The sequence below is a fragment of the Pinus tabuliformis genome, chromosome 6, assembly GCF_031772625.1.
Source record: "Pinus tabuliformis cultivar Carrire ecotype Pingquan chromosome 6, CPIR1, whole genome shotgun sequence".
NCBI classification, from domain to species: Eukaryota; Viridiplantae; Streptophyta; class Pinopsida; order Pinales; family Pinaceae; genus Pinus; species Pinus tabuliformis.
Window position 1 is genome coordinate 1,965,519,992 of NC_142292.1, and position 22,042 is coordinate 1,965,542,033.

Below are 22,042 nucleotides of genomic sequence, written 5' to 3' on the forward strand. Positions count from 1 at the left end.
TATTATTATTATTTTACTTATTTATTTATTTTATTATTATTATTTTTTTAAGAGTGTTAATTTTCTCATTTCTTATAACTTATAAGGTCCTTTGGTAATAACTTTCTTTTAATTTTAATAATTCTTCTAAATATTCACCCTTTTCAATTATTTATATATATATATTTTATTTATGCATATAATTTATTATAAGGTCCTTTACATAACTAATTTTCCATTTAAATTCTAATCAACTTATACTTTTTAAATAATTTTCTAACTAACCTAATATCCTTTTGATATTACTTTATTTTATTCTGATATTATAATGCCCTTTATGTAACTAATTAACTTATAATTTTTAATAATTCTTTTAAATAAAATTATTTTATATATTCATATATTATAAGGTCCTTTATTTAACTAGATTTCCTTTAAATACTAATTAACTTATAATTTTTATAATATTTTTTGAACTAAATACCCATTAAAATTTTATATATTTATATATTGATCCCAGAGATTACTAATTAAATTAATAAAATAATTTTGACCCCGGTCCTAGAGTCAAACTAACCATTGGTCAAGTTAGCCGTTGGAGGCTCTGCTCAGACTATTTAACTTGCTAGGCTGGATCTGTTTCTTCATCTTGTCCTGACGATGAACCACATTAGTTGGTTCGAAACGCGTCGACAAATGGTATTCCATGTGATTTTCGTCGAAAAATCTCTCACAAACTTGATATGGATCACAGAAGTCTGAACTCTATAATCTAAAATTGTTAGTTATAAAGTTATTATATATAAATATTAGTTAGTTATAAAAGTAAAATTAGATAATCTATAAATAGTTAAATATATTTTGATCAAATAATAAGTTAAAGGGACATATATTTATAAATATATATTAACATAAATTAATTATAAATCAATTTTAAATTAATAGTTAAAAAGTTTTTAAATATTAGAGAATTGAAGGGTTAGAAAAATTATTATAATTATAAAGGGACACATAATTATAATAAATAGTTAATAATATTATAATTATAGTAATTAAATTTTCTTCCTAATAAATAATTAGGGATATTATAAATTCGAATATAATTCCATTTTATTTTATTTATTTATTATTCTTTGGTTTTTTCTCGAAGAAGAAAATTCATAATTTCTATTAAAAGAAATTACATGCTGTTGATGCCTTGGCATATGCTGTAATGTGATTTTCACCACTGTTCAAAAAGCAAAATTACATATAAGTACCCACAGGGATACAGTATAGGATCAGTGTCCCTCATAGTAGTGCAATATCGCTATACAAAAACAGGTCTGTAGAGTATAATCGCTATACAGGTGCATATCAAAAAAGCTGTAAAAACTGCAGAATGTACAATAAATATCATGGTCGTGCAAAACTTAGAAGAGGTCATCGCTTCCCTGAAGGGGACCATCAATATATGGTCTATGATAGAAGCTGTGTACCCCCTCTGGATTGTGTTCCTCGATCAGCTAATCTCCTAGAGGACGATCCGCCGCTTCTTTTGAGAGCCGGTCAGCAATTGTATTTCTTTCCCTGTAAATGTGAGAAACAGTTATCTGGTCAAAATGTGTTTTGAAAAAAACAATTTCTTCCAAGATATGCTTCAATGAATATGCATGACAGATGGATTTGTAGTTAACCCAATCGACCACAGCCTTTGAGTCCCCAAAAATTTGTAATTGTCGACAGTTTTTGGACAAGGCAAAATAAAGAAGATGCCTCAGGGTTATTAGTTCAACATGGTTGTTTGTACCCGGACCGAGTCCCAATCTCAAATGAAAGTAGTGTGAGTCTGATAGATGTAGTAGAATGCCTCCCCCACAGCCTTGTCTCTGAGCTGCCCCATCAAAATATGCCCACGGCATATCCTTGTTTATGATTTCTGGTATTATGATCTTGGGGTTTTTCTGTTTGTTATCAAAGGGAATCTCAATATATGCCGCACATATGGAAGAGGGTAAAAGGTTCCAATTAACAATACAATCCTCAAAGATGATTGGATTCCGCCTATTCCAGATATACCAGGTCACCAAAAGTGGTAAATTCCTGGGTTTTCCTGATGCCACTGCGGTCCACCACTGTTCCCATGCCGAAGGTATGTCTTCCCCCTGCCATACCGCATTTATATTAAGAGCCTGGGTGACCTGTATCCATAAATCCTTGGTGATCTCACAGGTGAGAAATAAATGTGGGGTAGTTTCTTCCTCTTTTCTGCATAAAACACACCATGTTGGTCCAGCAAAATCCCTTTTCCTAAGGTTGGATCCGGTAGGTATTTTGTCTGCAAGAATGTTCCACATGAGAAGTCTAGTTCGTGGTTGAGCTTGCAGGTGCCAGAGAGTGGACCACCAGCTTTTATGAGTGTCTGGATTTTTTGCTTCAATCAGTTTGTAGTATCCGATCTTCGGCACATATTGACCAGTTTTGGATACAGCCCAGATTAGCTCATCCTCTTCCTCCCTGAGTCTGATATGTGATTCTGTTAATGCCTGTATGTAATCTTTCCAGATAGTATTCCACTCTTCTGTTAGTTGCCATTGTCGATCTGTTATCCAAGCTTGTGAGAATATGGTGGAATGCTGTTGATCACCTATCTGCGCAAGATATTTGATGCCCCTGTTGTTTAGATATCGAACCAGCCCTTCCGGTAATATGTGCGCATTTCCTGAGCCCGGCCATGGATCGAAGCCAATGCGGACTGAGGTGCCATTACCAATATGCCATAAAAGATTATCTCTAATAAGAGGCATAGCGTTTAGAGTGGCCTTCCAGATCGCCGATATGCCCTGACGGTTCCAATGAGGCCTCCGGATCCAGTCGATGATGTTCAAGGGCCAAATATACTTCTAGTGAATAACTTCAGCCCATAGACTATTCTGTTTGAGTAATAACCAGCCCTGCTTGGCAGCCAACGCTTGTGCAAATTCCGGGAGAGCTTTAAGGCCCCACCCCCCCCATTTCTTTGGAGTAGTGATCAAGGACCATCGAGTCCAGGCAAAAATATTCCCTTTTTTGTTTCCATTCCAAAGGAATCTGTTGCATGTTTGTTGAATTCTATGGAGAATGCCCTTTGGGATCCGTGTGAGTGACATCCAGTATACTGGAGTAGCCTCAAGGACAGATTTAATCAGCAGAAGTCTGCCTGCTTTGGATAGGAGTCGATGATGCCATCAGTTGATCCTCTTTTCTATTTTGGAGATGAGCCAAGACGAGTTCTCTATTTTGTAACCATCTGGTTTTAGTCTAAAGCCCAGATATTTGATGCCATCCAGCAAATTGATTTCCAGGAAAGGGAATTTCTGAGTCGCCAGCTGAGATTCCTGATTTGTGCACCCCGCCGTGGACATAGTTGATTTCTCTCTATTGATCTCCATTCCCGTAGCCTTACAAAATAGCTGGAGAATGTCATTTAGGGCAGTGGTGTCCCGGACACTCCCATTCATGAAAATAAGGATATCATCAACAAAAAGTAGATGAGTGAGGTAATAATGCTCAGTGATTTTGAGTCCACTGATATCGCCATTCCTTTTAGCAGTTGCAATGAGCTTGCTAAGCCCTTCCATGACAATTAGAAAGAGGAGTGGGGATAGAGGACATCCTTGTCTGATTCCTCTGTTGATGTTGAAACGAGCAGAGGCCGAGCCATTGATGAGGATAGCGAAGGAGGCAGAAGATATGCAACCCATAATCCAGTTTATAAGAATGTGGGGGAAGCCCAAATGGGTGAGTATCATCTTCAAATAGAGCCAGTTAACTTTGTCAAATGCCTTTGCAAGATCAATCTTAAGAGATATGCCTTTGAGATTCTTATGCTTTATGGAGTGTAAAGCTTCCTGGGCAGTGCCAATGGCCTCTTGAATGTGTCGATTTTGGAGGAAAGCAAACTGTTCAGCAGAGATATGTGAAGACAGAATAGGTTTGATGCGATTTGCTATGATCTTGGAAATGATTTTGTAGAGGCAGTTGCATAAAGAAATAGGACAGAAGTCATTATAGGATGTAGGGTCATCTGATTTGGGTATCAGGGCTATGAAGGTGTAGTTCATTGGGGGATGAATGTGCCCTGTGATCCGACTTTCTTCAATGACCTCCAATAAGTCCCCGCCCAGTAGATCGTAGAAAGCCAGATAGAACTCCACTGGCCATCCGTCCGGCCCCGGGCTCTTATCTTTCTTGAACCATTTGAGGGTGCTTTCCAATTCCTGTTTAGTAACAGGTTGAGAGAGTTCTTCAATATCCTCCTGACCAACAAACCTAGGGAAGTGACCTGCAAGATTGATGATGTCTGGAAGATTGATGGCATTCGGTGCAGTGAATTGCCGTTTGAAATGTGATACCCCCAATTTGGCAAGTTGCTGGTGCGTGGTAGCCCATCCATCAGGTTCACATGGCAATTGCCAAATAGTGTTTGATGCCTTTCTACCATTTGCAAGGTTGTGGAAGTATTTGGTATTACTGTCACCTGCTTTGAGCCAAATGGCTCTGCTTTTTAACCTCCACAGCTCCTCTTTTTCTTGTAGGATATTTGATTTTTTTCCAACTAGTTGGTTCAGTAAAGATTTCGATGCCTCAGATAGGTAACCAGTCCCCTTTTCGTCCGTCAATTGAGCTATCTGGGTTTCTGTATCAATAAGCAGCTGTTCATCTCTGAGTCGCTTCCTTCTCGCCCAGGTCTCAGTCAATTTCTTTAGCTCATTTAATCTGTCACAAAATTCCACAACTTTTCTCTGCTCTCTCAAAGGAGGTTGAGATCCCCAGTATTCCGAGACCATTTTATTGTAATCCGGATCTTGTAGGAATCCGACAAAAAATTTGAAAGGGGAGCGGGGCTTGATTTTTGCATCACTGACTTGTAGGAGGATTGGGAGGTGATCAGAAAGACCACCTGAGCTGACCCATTGTCTATACAGGGGGAATAATGGAATCAGATCCTCATGTACCAGAAACCTGTCCAGCCGTCTCCACAGAGCTGCCTCCCCGGTTCGCTGGTTGTGCCAAGTTGGAACTTTCTTATTCATAGGAATATCAACAAGCCTATGTGCATCAATTAGCATACTCATCTATTCAGAGATAGGATCAATCTGTGCATGATGTCCCCAAGATTCTCCAACGCCCAGGGAGAAGTTGAAATCACCCCCCAGTACTGTAGTCTGAGTAATGTGGTTGCTATCCAGAAAGTTTTGCCAGAAGGACAACCTATTCAGGTTAGGGCCATAGATGTTGATTATCCAGATAGAGAAACCTAGCTCCCCTAAGAAGATGTCCATGCCCAGGAATCCTCAGCCCCCCCATGTGGAGAGAGGCTTGCCTTTCTAGGGTTTATGCCAATGGCTAGACCTCCTGACCGGCCACTTGCATCCATACCTTAAAATATCCAACCTGGGTGAAGAGCCTGAAGGGTTCGCACCGCCACCTCTGAGGTGCATAGGGTCTCCTGTAAGAAAAGTATGTCACATTTGGATTCATGTATCAGTCGTTTCAGAGCCAATCGCTTTTTGGGGTTGGCTAATCCCCTGCAATTGAAGGAGAGCCAAATCATGGGGAACCACATGCAAGGGGCTCAATTGCTCTAAGTGCCCGTTCTATAGTGGATTGTTGCCCCTGGGCGACATCAGCTACAACGCTTTGTATGGCCGAGTTGATTCTAGATGGTCGGCCCCTCTTTGGCTTGCGGTATCGACCTGGGGAAGAACCCAGTCTAAGCAATCTGGTACGGACCCAAGGTCTGTTATTCTTTGGTTATTAATATATCTAATTCCTTTATTATTATTATTATTATTTACAAATAAATAAAGAAATAAAAATTCAACCATTATTCATTAATAGTTTCCACTAAATCAATCTTATTAAAAAAACCCCCTTTACCTATCCCTACTGATTTAAATAATTAAATAAGTTAATGTAATAACCATAGAATAATATATAATAAAAATAAAATAGAATAGCATTCTTGTCCCTAGGGAATTAAATAAATTAATTTAATAACCAAAGAAAAACTTTCTAATAACCCCCTTTACTTATCCTTGGTGATTTAAATTAAAAGAAAAAAGAAAAAAAGAAGAAGGAATCAAATATATTAATAACCAAAGAATAATAAATGAATAAAATAAAATGGAATTATATTCGAATTTATAATATCTTTAATTATTTATTAGGAAGAAAATTTAATTACTATAATTATAATATTATTAACTATTTATTATAATTATGTGTCTCTTTATAATTATAATAATTTTTCTAACCCTTCAATTCTTTAATATTTAAAAACTTTTTGACTATTAATTTAAAATTGATTTATAATTAATTTATGTTAATATATATTTATAAATATATGTCGCTTTAACTTATTATTTGATCAAAATATATTTAACTATTTATTGATTATCTAATTTTACTTTTATAACTAACTAATATTTATATATAATATGATGATGATGATGATGGTGGTTAACGTCCGCTGAGACCAAACAATGATCTATCAGACCTAAATAAACAAATTATTTATTTTGATTTAAGATTTTATTCCTATGCTCAAAAAGCTTGGAGAGAAGCCTCCCGAGCTCACTATAATTTTGACATTGTAAAAGGCTAGGAAGGTCAGTATTGTAACAAAGATTGTGAAATTGAGATCTAATGTGGTTGTACGCAGGGCACTCTAAGAGGAAGTGGTTTTCATCCTCGATGCTCCTATTCTCACAAATATGGCAGATCCTTTCCATCCATGGCGTTTTAGGAACTGCCCAACGACCTGTTTCACTATGGAGCTCATGAGAATTCGTTCTAATCTTTGCTATATTAATTTTCTTCTTTGAGCTAGTTAAAATAGAGAGATACTTTTGATCTTCAAGGGTGGAGTTGATGACCTTCTTATAATAACTTAATTTTCTTTTGGACGCTAAATCTTTCTCACACCACAATTTTTCTTTGAACTTAGAAGTAACAATATCTTTAATGTTACTTATGTTTTGCAATGCATCATTCTCATTGATCTCCCAATAGTTTAACCAGGCCCTTGTGTCTTTATGCCATCCTCGATTGAGCCTTAGGTGGTTTTGGCTGGAATTTAAAGCTAGCTTAGGAAGTCTATGATCGTCTATGTTGTTGAGCTTGTGCTTGTACAATAGAAACCTAAGCATAGCTAGGCTCTCAATAGGGGAAAGACCTGCTTCTATAAGGAGAATAGGATAGGGTGTATTACTTTTAATTTTCAGGTTATAAGTTATAAAACGCTTCTAGATTTGCTCAATCTTTCTCCATGATTCTCTGGAGATGCTGCAACCCCAAACCTCACAACCATATAAGATAACAGGAGTGACTAAAGTTTCAAAGAGGAACTTCTTTTTATCCCACAGTACGAGGTTTGCTGTTTTACAATTATTTTCAAGACCAAAATAAGCTTTCCACCCCCCATTAATCCTTTTCTCAATGCTATGGTTCCAGTTAAGCTTGTGATGGATATAAATTCCTAGGTACTTGTAAGAATACACTTCCTCCAAGTTATTATTGTCATACATAAAATTAGCGTAAGTGTCCTTCTTGGATTTGATAATCATAACTTTTGTTTTGTCAGTGTTAACAGTCATACCAATGGTAGAGCAGAAATCCTTAAGAAGCTTGAGTTGCTTATCAAGATCAGAAGGGCACCTTGCCAAAAGAACAATATCGTCAGCATAGAGAAGAAGGATAATGACTATCTCAGCTAAGATCGTGCCATCACATCCTGCTTCCTCTAAATAGCCTTCGAGCTTATCGATGTAAATGCCAAATAGGGTAGGGGAGAGGGGACAACCTTGTTTAACTCCGATGTTACACTTAATATCTTTCGACCACCCCTCATTGCTCTTTAGCTTGGCAATTACATTCTCGTATAACCTTATAGCAACAGCTCTCAACTCAAGAGGAACCTTTAGCTCTTCTAACCTATTCCAAAGGCTGTATCTAGGAACCGTATCGAAAGCCTTTCTAAAGTCCATAAAGCAACAAAATAAATTGGATTTATCATTACGACATTCCTCCGCAATGATCCTAAGCGTAACAAGGTGGTCTGTTGTTGAGTGATGCCTTCTGAAACCTGCTTGTCCTTTAGCCCGCTTACCTTCACTCTCAAGCCATATGATTAACTTATTTTCCAGAATACTGCCATACAACTTGGCTAAGAGAGGGCTGATCATAATTGTCCGATAATTAGAGGGGTTATTTGTATCCCCACTTTTAAAAATAGGGATAATGAGGTTCTCAGTCCAAGGTTTAGGGAACCCTTGCTTGACTGCTTGATTGAAAAGCTTGTGGATGTGGGGGATGAGGACAGGACCTCCAATTTTTAAGATTTCTGCCTGGTAACCTTCAATGTCCTTAGCTTTCCCATTAGCGAGGCGATTAACCCCAAACTTAATGTCTTCTAAAGAGAAAACTTCTTTTGTTGTGAGCAGGGTTTCCAAATTATCCATGACATTTGGAGATTCATAAAGCTTATTAAGATAAGAATTCCAATCGTGAAGAGCAATTTTATTATTATCCTTAGTCTTCCTAGTCAGAATCTGCCTCCAAAATTTCTTAGGAGCTACCTTAGAGAGGTGTAAGAGGTTCTCCTGTCTTTGACGAATGTACTGCCTCTTTTTCCTTTTAGTTAGGACTTTGTATATTTTTATCTTGTCCATTTTAATAGAATCAATAACTTTATAACTAACAATTTTAGATTAATTTATTTAAAATTAATTTATTTTAATATATATTAATTTAAAATTAATTAAAATTAATTTATTTCAATATATATTTATAAATATATGTCCTTTTAACTTATATTTTGATTAAAATATAATTTAACTATTTTTAGATTGCTCTATAACTAACTAATATTTATAATAACTTTGATAACTAACAATTTTAGATTAATTTATTTTATGATTTACTTATTCAAATTTACTTATTCTAATATATATTTATAATTATAAAATAATCCATTTCGTATTTTAATAAGAATATTAACTTATTTAATAAAGTTTTTAACCCTTATCTAAGTCAACTAGCCGTTTCCCGGTCAAATCTAGCCGTTGTCATTATAGCCGTTACTTGGTCTAGAATGTTTTGCTATCTATTTAATATGCAAAGCGAGATCTGTTCATTCAACTTGTTCTAATGATGAACCACACTAGTTGGTTCGAAACGCGTCGACAAAGGTTTTCCACATGTGATTTATGCCAAAATTCTTCTTTTAAAAAAAATCAATTACAAAAATCTCATCTATTTTTTGGTTATTGAAAATATAATGCTCTCTACTAACGATCCTCCTCAAAAATTCAGGTGCTCCTTTCATCAATAGTTAATCATTACAATTTAATAACCAATAATTTTTAAATTTCAAAAAATTCAAACTATGTTTTGTTGGTAAAATCTAAATAAAAGTCTTCTAATGTGTGATGAAGCGCGCGCTGCAGGCCTCTGACCTAGCCGCCATCGCTGCCTCCTACAGCTTGCCAGCTTGGCAGCCTCCCACTACTGATCTCCTCCTGGCCTAGCCCTCTCTCGAGCTGATATGATTGCATTTCTTGTGCAGCCTTATGCTTTTTCCCTCTTCTTGGCAGCCTCCTGCTGCTGAGATCTTCCATCCCATGCCTCCTTCTATAGGGAGAGATCCCTCCTCTCAACAAGTGAATGATGATCAGGAAGCAACATTTGCATCTCTAATTTCAGAAAATGGAGCTCCAAAATCCAGGCAAACGGTTAGCAAATTTGTAAAGAAGCTTGCAAACATTCCAGAGATCTCATTACCTCCAACACTTCCAAGAAAAGCTGCTATCTCTTTAGTAGAATGTGGTTTGATGGGACAATTTACAGGGTTGTGGCCTTCTCCTAGAGTAGTTCATAAATGGGTAGAAAGGAACTGGAGCGCAAATACACAAGGAAAAATAGCTATCTGTTTCTGTGGAAGGGGATACTTTACCTTCCTATTCGAAAACAAGGAAGACAGAGACTTAATATTTAGAAATGGACCCTATTTTATGGATTCAAGAGGTTTATATCTGAATAGATGGTCGCCAGACTTCGATCTAGAGATGGATATCCCAAGTGCAGTACCGGTTTGGGTAAGGTTACCTCACCTCCCCCTTCACTGTTGGGGCGACGACTCGGTGAGAGCTATTGGAAATGCGGTGGGAAAATACATTGACAGATGTGAACCCAAAGACAACATGCACGCCTGTGCAAGAATTTGCGTGGAGGTAGACCTGGGGAAAGGACTACCGGAGGCAATAAAAATCAAGGTGGATCAATGGACACATATTCAGCAGCTGGACTACAAACAAATCCCCTTCAAGTGCAAGGTATGCCATGAATATGGTCATTTTGCAAATCAGTGTAGTAAAATAAAGGAGGTAGAAAATACTGAATTCCATGAAGATACATGGGAACAAGTGAAAAGAAAGAAGCCCCATAATAAACAAACCGCACCGAACCCCTCTCAGCCTTTGGAAACCAATGAAACAGCCTCTATTCCTCCAATAAACTCGGCCCCTCCAGTTATTCCTTCCTCAAACCCATTCGAAATTTTAGGAGAAGACCTGCCATCCCCAAGCTCCCCCACCCAAGTTAATGCATTAGCCCTTATCTCATCCCCCATCCAGAGTCCACGCCCCCCTCCACCCTCAGTCAACCGAATACAAACAAGAAACAAAGCAAAAGAAAATTCTCAAGTATGGGATCAGCTAAAAAAAGCAGGAAGGAAAGCTAACAAAGAAATAAGGGACGAGGTAGCAACAAAGGAAATGGCCATAGGCACGCAACAACCAATGGACTCCTTCTTCGGCAAACAAATGGGAAGTGAAGAAAAAAATCAGCACAAAGAAAGGGGAGGGACACACCTTAAATCCAGTAAATAATGATTATGGTCTCTTGGAATAGCAGGGGTCTGGGATCTGCATTCAAAACCAACGCAGTCAGGGATATAATAAATCAGGAGCAGCCAAACATTTTTTTGATCCAAGAGACCAAAGTTAGCAAAAACGAAATTCAAAAAATGATTCAAAAACAAAAAAATTATGAAGGGACAGCCATAGACTCTAATGGAGCTTCAGGTGGTATATGCACTCTATGGAACAAATGGAAATGGGAACTTGTCAATAAAAAACCCAATAATTTTTGGATAAGAACAGATCTAAAAAATAAGAGTACAAACGAAGAGTTTAGCATCATAAATATATACTCTCCAAATCATTATAGAGACAAAGCTCAATGCTGGAAATCAGTGAAAGAAGAAGTAATAGAAGGGCCAAGAGGCAAATTAATAATAGGAGGAGATCTAAATTTGATTAGAAATATAGATGAGAAGCCGGGAGGCAATTACTTAAGTGATCCCTCAAGAGCAGCGCTGGAAGAACTTATCGAAGATAAAAAATTACTTGACATATCACCAAGTAACGGAAAATATACCTGCAGCAATAAAAGAACAGGGAAGCACAACATAAAGGAAAGATTAGATAGAATTCTGATTCAAGAAAATATAGCAGCAATATTCACCACAGTAAAAAGCAAAATAGTGCATGCTTCAGCATCTAATCACAAACCAATGGTATTGACCTTGGATAGGCTGGAAAATCAAGGACCGATTCTTTTCAAATACAACAAAATCTGGGACAGCAAGGGGGGCTTCGGCGAACAAATAAGAGAGAGCTGGAAAAACATTGTAATAGGATCTCCTCGTTATGTTTGGGAAATGAAGTTGAAAATCTTAAGACTTCGGCTAAAAATATGGGCAAGAGAAAACACACTCAAAGAAAAAAGAAAAAAATAGAATTGCAAGAGAAACTAGAAATCACGAGCAAGGAAAAAGAAAATAAGCAAGATAGCGAGCAAGAGTATGCGCAAGAGAAAGAAATTTTCTTGGATTTATATAAGCAAAATAGGCAAGAGGAAGAGGAAAGTAGGCAAAATTCAAGGTGTTTATGGCTGAAAGCGGGAGATAAAAATACCGTTTTCTTCCACAATAATATTAAGTTAAGAAGAGCTGGTAATCAGATTGACAAAATACAAGTTGAAGGGCAGGAAATAAGAGGAATGGAAGAAATTAAAAAGGTAGCTTATAACCATAATAAAAATCTCCTTTCAGAAAGTGACTAGCAAGTGGACAACGAAGAATTTCTTCGGCAAATTAGCAATAAAATCAGCGAACAGTGAAACAGAGATATGGATAAAGAGGTCACAAAGGAAGAAATAAGAAAAGCAGTTTGGAGTATGCACCCGAATAAAGCTCCAGGCTCGGACGGATTCACAATTGCCTTCTATAGGAATCACTGGGTAACAATTAAGAAAGATCTGGTGAGAATGATCAAAAATGTCTTCCAAAAAAATAAAGTGGGTGAAAATACCAAAGCATCTTTCTTGGCTCTTATCCCTAAAGATTCAAATACCATCTCATTTGACAGATACAGTCCTATCTCTTTTTGCAACTCTTCATACAAAATAATCACAAAAATCTTGGCAAATAGATTAAAAAGAATTCTGCCTTGGATTATCTCAGAAAATCAAGGAGGTTTTGTCCCTAAAAGACAAATCACTGACAATGTCATTATAGTGCAGGAGGCCATACATAGTAGTATGCAAAGAAAGGAAAAGGGAATGGTCATAAAATTGGACATGGCCAATGCCTTTGATAGAGTAAATCATAAATTTCTTGTGGCCATTCTTCAAAAGTTAGGCATCTCCTCCAAGTTCATAGACATGGTTATGGCTTGCATTACCACTCCGTGGATAGCACCTTTGATTAATGGAAGACCAAGTAGTTTTTTCTGAAGTACAAGAGAACTGAGACAAGGGTGCTCGCTTTCCCCTTTCCTATACATTATAATGGCTGAATCTATGAGTATGCAACTAGAAAATCAAAGGGAAAAAAGAAAAATTACAGGTATTAGAATCTCAAGAGGGGTCAAAGAAATAAATCACTCTCTCTTTGCAGATGACACTCTCCTCATTGGGGGAGCCTCTAGCATTATAGAAAAACATTTTAAAAAAGTTTTAGATGACTTCCTTGATGTCTCAGGAGGACTTCTAAACAACAAGAAATGTAGAATTTACAGCTGGAATGTCCCAATCAGCACAATGCAAAGAATCTCACAAATAATGTAAATCCCGGTTCAATTAAAATGGAGCCACTTCATATACCTTGGATTACCATTAGCTAAAGAAGTAGTCAAGGCAGAAGTATGGAATAAAACAAGTAGAAAAAATGAGGGGGAAAATTCAAAGTTGGGGAATGATGTGGCTCAATCTAGCAGGCAGAACAATTTTGATCAAAGCGCTTCTCTCAACATTGCCAATTTATCAGTATGCCATAATTATGGCACCGGCAAGTGCACACAAGCAAATGGAATTAATTACTAGAAGCTTTTTATGGCAAGGAGGAAAACAAGAAACCAAAAAATTTAGTCTTGTTCGATGGGAACAAGTAACTCTCCCATATGAAAAAGGAGGAATTTCAATCAGGATACCAGGACTGATGAACAATGCACTTGGGATCAAGTTAGTGTGGAGAATGTTAAATGGCAAGGAACAATGGTGGAGTGAAGCACTATCAAGGAAATATTTAAATTGTCATCAGGCAAAGATGCTCACCGAAATAATCCCAGACCGACCTTGTACTCAAGTTTGGAAGCTGATCAAAAAAATTATCCACATATTCGAGATCAAATTTCCAAAAATCCGGGGAATGGGAAATCAATCTCAATTTGGGACGACAGAATAATGGGAGCAGCCCCTCTTAACCAGCAGCATAACCTAAGAGGCTTACGATTTTGGATGGAGGAGAAAGGTTTAACATCTTTATATGACATATCTGAATAGGATCAAAACAATTGGATAGACTGGAGAGTGCCGACACTTCCAGCTAGACTGAGAAGACAATGGGTAGAATTGAAGTCCCTCTTAGTAGGAGCAGCCCCCATAAATAAAGAAAGCCAAGATGGTTATATCTGGGATCCAAATGGTGGAAAATATATAGTAAAATCAGGCTATAACTTCCTCCAAAAATATAACAATTATGACAACTGGAATTTATGGACAACAGTTTGGAAGAATGAACGTCTTCCCAAAATAAATTTTTTCGCTTGGTATTTGTTGAAAGGCAAGATCCTTACGGTAGAAAATTTAAAGAAAAAAGGCTTTCAAGGTCCCTCCAGATGTGTTATGTGCCAAGAGGATGAGGAAAGCATACAACACTTATTCATGAACTGCATTATGGCAAGAGAATGTTGGAAACAGATAATCAACCCTCTAGGAATTAACATAGACACAATAGTGTATTTGCCAACTCTTCATAAAAATTGGGCGCAAAGCTACCCTTATACAAATAAAAATAAAATAGTCATAAGTCAAATCTGGAAATGCCTGCCCCCTACACTTTGCTGGCAATTATGGCTAGCCAGGAATAAGTGTATCTTTAAAGGACAAAATCCAAACATTGGGACCATTATCGCGAAGACTTGGGGTTTAGTTTCGGAAATGGTAAGTGTAAATGGAGCATTAAGCGTTGATCAAAACATATTGCAGCAAGAAGAAAGGGATTGGTACAGTAAAGTCCTAATAGAAGGCACAACAGGAATGCAAAAAATAAACAAGGGAGGAGAAAAAAACAGAGATTGGAAGCTTCGCCGGAACGACATGGAAATGGAGGAATGGATAAAAAAAAAAAAACACATTCTATTTTTCGACGGAGCTGCAAAGAACAATCCAGGAAGAGCAGGGGCAGGTGGATTAATCCTAGATCCGAAAGGAGACACAATAATAACATATGAATGGGGTCTAGGAACAATGTCAAACAACAGGGTAGAGGCATACAGTTTGCTGATAGGCACCAAGATCCTAAAAAAATTCAGATAAAAGATCCTATAATTATTGGTGACTCGGCAATCATATTAGGAGCGATGGTAGCTGGGAAGGAATTCAAAAGTGAAACTTTAAATAAAATAAGGTAGAAAATTCTAGACAACACCAAAAACATGGGCAAAACAAAATTTAAGCATGTTCTAAGAAATCAAAACAAGGAGGCTGACTCACTGGCCAACAAGGTAGTGGATCGTCAAGCTGGAAAAGTGAAAGAAAACCAAAATATCTACGAATAAATCATTCCATAATTCGTCCTCACAGGAGGACTGGTCTGCAGCTCAAAGAAGAGCAATCCACACCAAATCAACAGGAAAAATGAAGCACAATAGTACCCAGGAGTAGGAGATACACTTGTACATGACAGGAAACAATATAAAAAACAATCCACTTCGTTCAAAGAAGAAAATCCTCATCATGAGAAAAAGGTCACATCGTGAATGGTCTCAAGCCAGAAAATGTCCTCATGACCAGAACACAATAGCCAAAGGTCACTTTAGGAGTGCCCAATGCAGTGAACACACTAATCCATATCCGAATAGGGGAGCGAGCAAGCATGGCGCTCTGGGGGAAAATCTTGTGAAGGCTGATCAGAGTCACGAGTTTAAGAAGAGAAACTTCATCTATAAAAGGAACCATAAGCAGAGGAGCCTTCAATGTCTAAGGAAGCATAGGGAGGCTTGCGCTAGTGAGCAAAGTCCAGTCAATCATAAAGAGCACTTCGAGCCCAGTGACCAGGTGGGAGGTGTGTCAAGACTGGACTGCAAGCTGAGGAATAATTTCACTATACAGGTTCAGAACAGAGGTAACCAAGTTGTTATTGTTATTAGAGTTTATGAACATCGAGAAATATGCTTTGTTTTACTCGATGATACTAACTGCAGGGTAGCCTTGATATTTTGCAAAAGAGTCTACAGGCATCTGCTTTCAGATGTCCTGTTTCTGTATCCCATAGCCAGCAGATTAGAAAGCCATACCACATTGCCTCACTCTTTCTCCAGACTCCCTCATGCCAAAATTCTCGATCTATTTATTTTTGAGCAGAAACAATCCCCTTCGAACAGAGCACCTGGCCTTTGTCCTCATCCTCAGTGTGATCTCTCTCTTAGATCTGAATTAGTCCCAACTATTTCCAGCTCACAAATTTGTGCTCTCAGGCATCTGCAAAATTACAGAGAAATCACTTTGTTGCAATTTCTGTTGGCGCTTTCGGTTTATGCCAGCCCCTGCAATCTCTCTCAGAAGCAGAGGATCAGCAGGTTGAAGGAACAACAGCAGAAAGAACAACAAGAAGACGAAGGAACAACAGTAGAAGGAACAACAACTAGAAGGAACAGTAGCAAAAGGAACAACGCCAGAAGGAACAACAACCAAAAGGAACAACAACAAAAGGAACAACAGCCGAAGGAACAGTAGGCTGAAGGAACAACAGGATGAAGGAACAACAAGCCAAAGGAACAACAACAAGGAACAACAAGGAACAACAAGCAGATCGAACAACAGAAGAAGGAACAACAACCAGAAAAAGGAACAACAGCATAATGAACAACAGACGGAAGAAAAACAGACTAATAGAACAACAGGTCGATGGAACAGCAACAAGGAACAACAAGCAGAACGAATAACAACACAAGGATCAGCAAACTTAAGGAATAGAAAAATGCAAAACACAAGGAAAAGGCCACAGAATTTATTCTCCCAGTTTCCAACTCATAAATTTCTGTGAAATATGTTATATAAATTTGTTTTCTTAGCAGGTCAATATGTTAAACAGTACTTTAGAATAGCTAAAAAAACTTCTGAAGTTTTGATACCAAGCACAGGTGAAAGGTCTGCGTGCCTATTTTACCGCGCAATCTATCATATCATAACAACAGAATGTAAAAGGAGCTTGCTCCAAAACCCTTTTTTGAAAATATAACAAATATCCGAAAGTGTTAAAAAAAAAATCTAAATAGAATAATATACAACTATTCTTTTAAAAATTCTTAAAACAAAAGTGTTTTAATATTACCAAATTAATTATAGTTAAATTGTTAATTGGAAATATCAATTCTAATTCAATTTTTTATTGATAAATAAGTATAATAATTATCTATTTTTTCAAAAAATTATGCCATTTAAAATAATTAAAATGGTAGTTTATAAGAGAGATTTTTTTACTTTTATCATATGTTTTCGATTTTAGATTATCGGGGTGATTTTCCAAGGATTTTGTTAGGTAGATTTTGCTCAAAATTTAGCAAGATTTAAAAAAAAGAGGCTAAGATTGAGTTTTTCTCTTAGAATTCAAGTGCTCCAAATCTTTTTTAGGATGTTGAATCCATTTATGCATTCAAAAATTCATTTTAAACAATGAAAATTCACAATCTCTTTTGAAGAAATTCTATCACAAGATTTAGACAAAAAAACAAAACATCTATTAGTTAGATTGTGTCTTTTTATTTTACTATTTTAATTTCTTTCTAATGAAGTTATTAATAAATATTTTCCATTTGTGTTATTTTGCATATTAATTTTTTTTTAAATGAAAATATTTACTTATTTTTTATTAAAACAAATTAAATTTGCAATTTTCAAATTTTAAATCTCAACTTTATATATTTCTTTTCAAAATTGAATACATAATCTTCAACCAAAGACTTATTACTTTGCAATTATTCTTTTAACTATTTTAAAATTTAAAGATAGAATGTTCCAAAAACTAGTGACCACTTGACATTTTTTATAAAGTATAATCTTTCACCTTTTTGAGATCCTATATGGTCATCACAATTTCTAGAAAGATGCCAAAAAGATGAATTATTTGGGCTCAATAAAAAATAACTTTATGAAGGATTTTGAAGCTATTGGAAATCTTAAAAAGAACAAATATTTTAGGGCAATCAAGATTTAGAAAAAAGTTAATTAAAGAACTTTTCGAAAACTTACAACAACATAAATAAAAGGTCTTTCAAAAACTTACAAAAAGACCAATAGTAATTTTTAAGTAGTACTTCTTAAAGACAAGAGATAAAAATGTAAGTAAAAGCCCTTTCAAAAACTTACAACAAGACCACCAATACTAGACAAAAATGTAAGCAAAAATCCTTTCAAAAGCTTACAACAAGACCAATAAGATTTGTGAAAGAAAGGACAAAAGTAGTTCACATGATTTCAAGGTTATGAGAAGTTTCATAAGGGTTAATTTTGTAGAGTTGCACAAAGTTTACAAATTTTCTAAATGTTAAGTTTTTAGAAGTTAATATTGTTATGAAATTATTATTATTATTTTTATTTATAACCTAAATCATTTTTGAAATATCTTAAAATTCATCTTGTCTTAGTAATAATAACTTCCTCTATCAATTACTTTTTGCATAAAAGGAAGGTACTAAGCAACAATGCTGCATATTACACTTGTTAAATCTTTGTTTACCTTTTTGGATTGTAATTTTAATAAATTTATTTGAATAAATACATGTATTTCATTATTTTCTAATAGAGTGTTCAGAAATTTAGCTTTAGGTTTTTTTTGTAGATGGCCTTCAGATTAATTTTACTCATTTGGATTAATATTTCTTATTGTATCATTGTGTGACATTTTTGATTTGGTGGTATTATTTACAATCGTACTAAAAATTAGAATTTTTTTTGGTGTGTTGTGGCTAATGTTAACATTAAGTTTAGGTTTTCGATTTCGATGTGATGAGATCATCACGTTGCCAGCATGCCCAAACCATTCTCCAAGGGCTGACGTATGGGAAGTATGAGGTTGATTCATACTCATTGATTCATCCACTGACCCGTTGGTTCTTAATTTTGTGTACGAGAGATGAAGATATTGACGGACAATTGGTTTTCATTATCCTGGTTGCCACTGGTTTTCATTACCCTATCTAGTTTCTCTGCACAGGCAAGTCGTGGGATACAGTCATCGTCATTTGACACGACCCTCCTCACTATTTCCAGCGTTATGACCTCGGTTCAAATCCGAACAATTTCTTCTTCACACAATGAGAATGGTTGGTGTGCGCGCTCAAGATTTCTGATAATGAGAGCTTTGATAAGGAGAGATCCCATCTCCTTGATGTCTTTGTGGAGAATGAATATAGTAGACGCCTAGGTCAGAAGGCTTTCCTTAAAGCATCTAGGAATGCAGCTATTAAAAAAGAACCTAAGGAACGCCGAATAGGGGTCCACCTTCCTTATGTCCAAGGAACCACGGACAAGATTGCTCGAATCCTTAAGAGGTATGATATTCCCTCTTCTTTTAGACCCCTCAACACGATTCGTAATTCCCTCCGATCTGTGAAAGATCCCGTTAACCCCAAGGACATGAAGGGTGTCTACTTGATCCCTTGCTCTTGTGGGACCCCCTACATCGGGGAAACGGGGTGCTCCATCCATCAGAGGATCAGTGAACATGCAGCTGACCTAAGACATGGGAGAACCAAGTCTTCAGCGTTAGCAGAGCATGTGGTGAAGACCAAGCGTCGTGTTTGTATTGAGGAGGCTAAGGTTGTTGCCAAGGTTGCCCATTTCCATCATCGTAAACTCAGGGAAGCTATGACGGCTGGAAGATCAGTAGGTGTTGGATCCCTGCCCTTTCATCTTAGTTCGCCCCCCCCTTCATCTTTTTCGCTTTCGTCGTTCCCCTGGAGCCTTCCTGTCTCCTTTGGTTTATCCTTCTTGCTCTGGACTCTTTCCGGTCCTTCTCCTTCTTAGTTGTATTGTTCCTTTCCCGCCTTTGCCGGGTTGATATTGGTTTTCATCATCTTAACAGTTTTTTATTTACTCATTATTATTTTTATTTTTTATCTATTTTATATGATTTTTATGTATATTTTTTTATCTATTAACGAAAATATATTAATAATATCAGTATTATTTAGTTGCTTATTATTTTTTGAGTCGCCCCCCCTTTTTTTTTTCCTGTTTGATATTCGTACTTATATTATTAACAAATATATATTTACTTAGTTTTATTATTAGTATTTATATATATATATATATTTTATTTATTTTATTTATCTATTAACGAATACATATTATTATTATTATTATTTTTTAATTTATTTAGTTATTATTTTTTTTTTAAGTTATTTATTTATTTATTTATTTTTAACTAGCCTTTATATATTGTTATTATTTTATATAGTTATTAACGAATATATATTTTACTATTTCTTTCATAACTAATTTATATTATTTTATATCTTAATTTATTTAATTATATTATTATTGTTATTTCTATCTAATTTTTCGTAACTAACTTTTATATAGTGTTATTTTACAATTTATATTTTAACGAATATATATTATTTTCATTTTTATTTATGTTTTTATTATTTCTTTAATCTATTTATTTATCTACTAACGAATATTTATTATTATTATTTATTTAATTGCTTATTTTTATTTTATTTAACTATCAACTTACATTTACCTTAGGTATATAAATGTTAGGTCTCCATTATAACTATTTCCCATTTAATAAAAATTTTTAATTATTAAATTAATAATGTAACCCCCTCTAAATAATCAATTTGACTTTTTGACTGTCCCTTGGTCAAATCTAGCCGTTGATCTAGATAGCTGTTGGAGGCCCTGCTCAGACTATTTAACTTGCAAAGCTGGATCTGTTTCTTCAACTTGTCCTGACGATGAGCCACACTCGCTGGCTTGAAACGCATCGACAAAGATCTCTTTCTATATGTGATTTACGCCTAAGCTCTTCTTACAACTATTATGGATCACAGAAGTCTCAATTTAACAATTAAGTTTATGTTTTCGATTTCGATGTGATGAGATCATCAAGTTGCCCGCATGCCCAAACCATTCTCCAAAGGCTGACGTATGGGAAGTACGAGGTTGATTCATACTCATTGATTCCGCCACCGACCCGTTGGTTCTTAATTCTATGTACGAGAGATGAAGATATTGACGGACAATTGGTTTTCATTATCCCGGTTTCCATTGGTTTCATTACCCTATCCAGTTTCTTTGCACAGGCAAGCCGTGGGATACAGTCATCGTCATTCGACACGACCCTCCTCACTCTTTCTAGCGTTATGACCTCGGTTCAAATCCAAACAATTTCCTCTTCACACAATGAGTGCCAAAGCTGGATCAATTTGTACCAACAAGCAAGACCAACCCTAACACACTCGTATATATGAGAAATTACAGATTTAGAGCCTGGCGTATCAGTTATAAATTATACCCTACCCCACTTGGAATTTATAGAGTTTTCAGGTGGTGTATTGAGTAAATTGTATTCTCTCTAACAGAGAACTGCCTTTTTTTTAAGCTTCTTTGTTTTCTTTATAAAAATTATGAGTTCTTATTGACAATTTTCAATGTTAAACCTTACCCATTGAATTTTGTCTTAACAGGGTTCCTGTTGATCCAGTGTTTTGGGTGTGGCTTTGGACAGCCTTCCACAGTCTCAACGTTTAACTTGAAGTTCGTCGACAAACCTAACTCTATTTTATTTGAACGTGACCCCTTTTAACTTGTTCTAGGTGTGGTTTTGTCCTTGGCAGGGACTTTATTTTTTGTTTTTTGGGAAATATGAGTCCTTAACTTGAAAAGGCCAGGGTTGGTCTTATATTCCACAATGTTTGAATAGGTAAAACCCTGCCATATTTGTCTTTGGTTTGATTACAATGTCTATGGTTAAAATTGTTTACTGATAAATTTTATTCCTTATTACGAACCCTTGGCATGTTCTTGACCCAATTTTTGCATATGCTTTTGTTTATGTAGGTACATATACATGATGATTCTTTCTTGGAAGCTCTGCTCTTTCGCTCGACCACTCATCACTTATACTTCTCAACCATGTTGCTTTCCAGGTGCTCGCAAAAAGTGTCTTATGTACCATAAAAAAAAGTATAGGGTTCCCAATCTTGGAGACCGAATTTCCTCTGGGGTTTCGAACTAGGTTTTTGTTTTGTTTTTCAAAGCATCAAAAGGCCCATTTAATGGCCAATTTGTAAATAAAACTTGATTATAAGTAGGGCATGTTATGTATAGTTGTATACAGAGACATATTCGGTTGTTTGCAATTTCTTTTTGACTTCATTGGTTAAGGTGTTCTAAACGTTGTTCTTTACAAAGATTCAATTTGTAGTGGAAGGAACACATGGGATCAACCATAAGGGTATTCTCTCAG

At 36.0% G+C, this 22,042-nt stretch overlaps 1 protein-coding gene across 1 annotated transcript in view; it reads right to left on the reverse strand.

Moving 5' to 3' along the window:
* Window positions 1-5,075: 5,075 nt before the first annotated feature.
* The window catches only part of LOC149267051 (uncharacterized), a 42,160-nt gene continuing 25,193 nt past the window's right edge, over window positions 5,076-22,042 (reverse strand). Inside the window, exons 2-3 of the mRNA XM_089410063.1 lie at window positions 5,380-5,449; window positions 5,076-5,211 (exon numbers count right to left, since the gene is read on the reverse strand). Of these exons, the coding sequence (XP_089266189.1) occupies window positions 5,076-5,211; window positions 5,380-5,449 (206 nt within the window). The remainder of the gene's footprint in view (window positions 5,212-5,379; window positions 5,450-22,042) is intronic.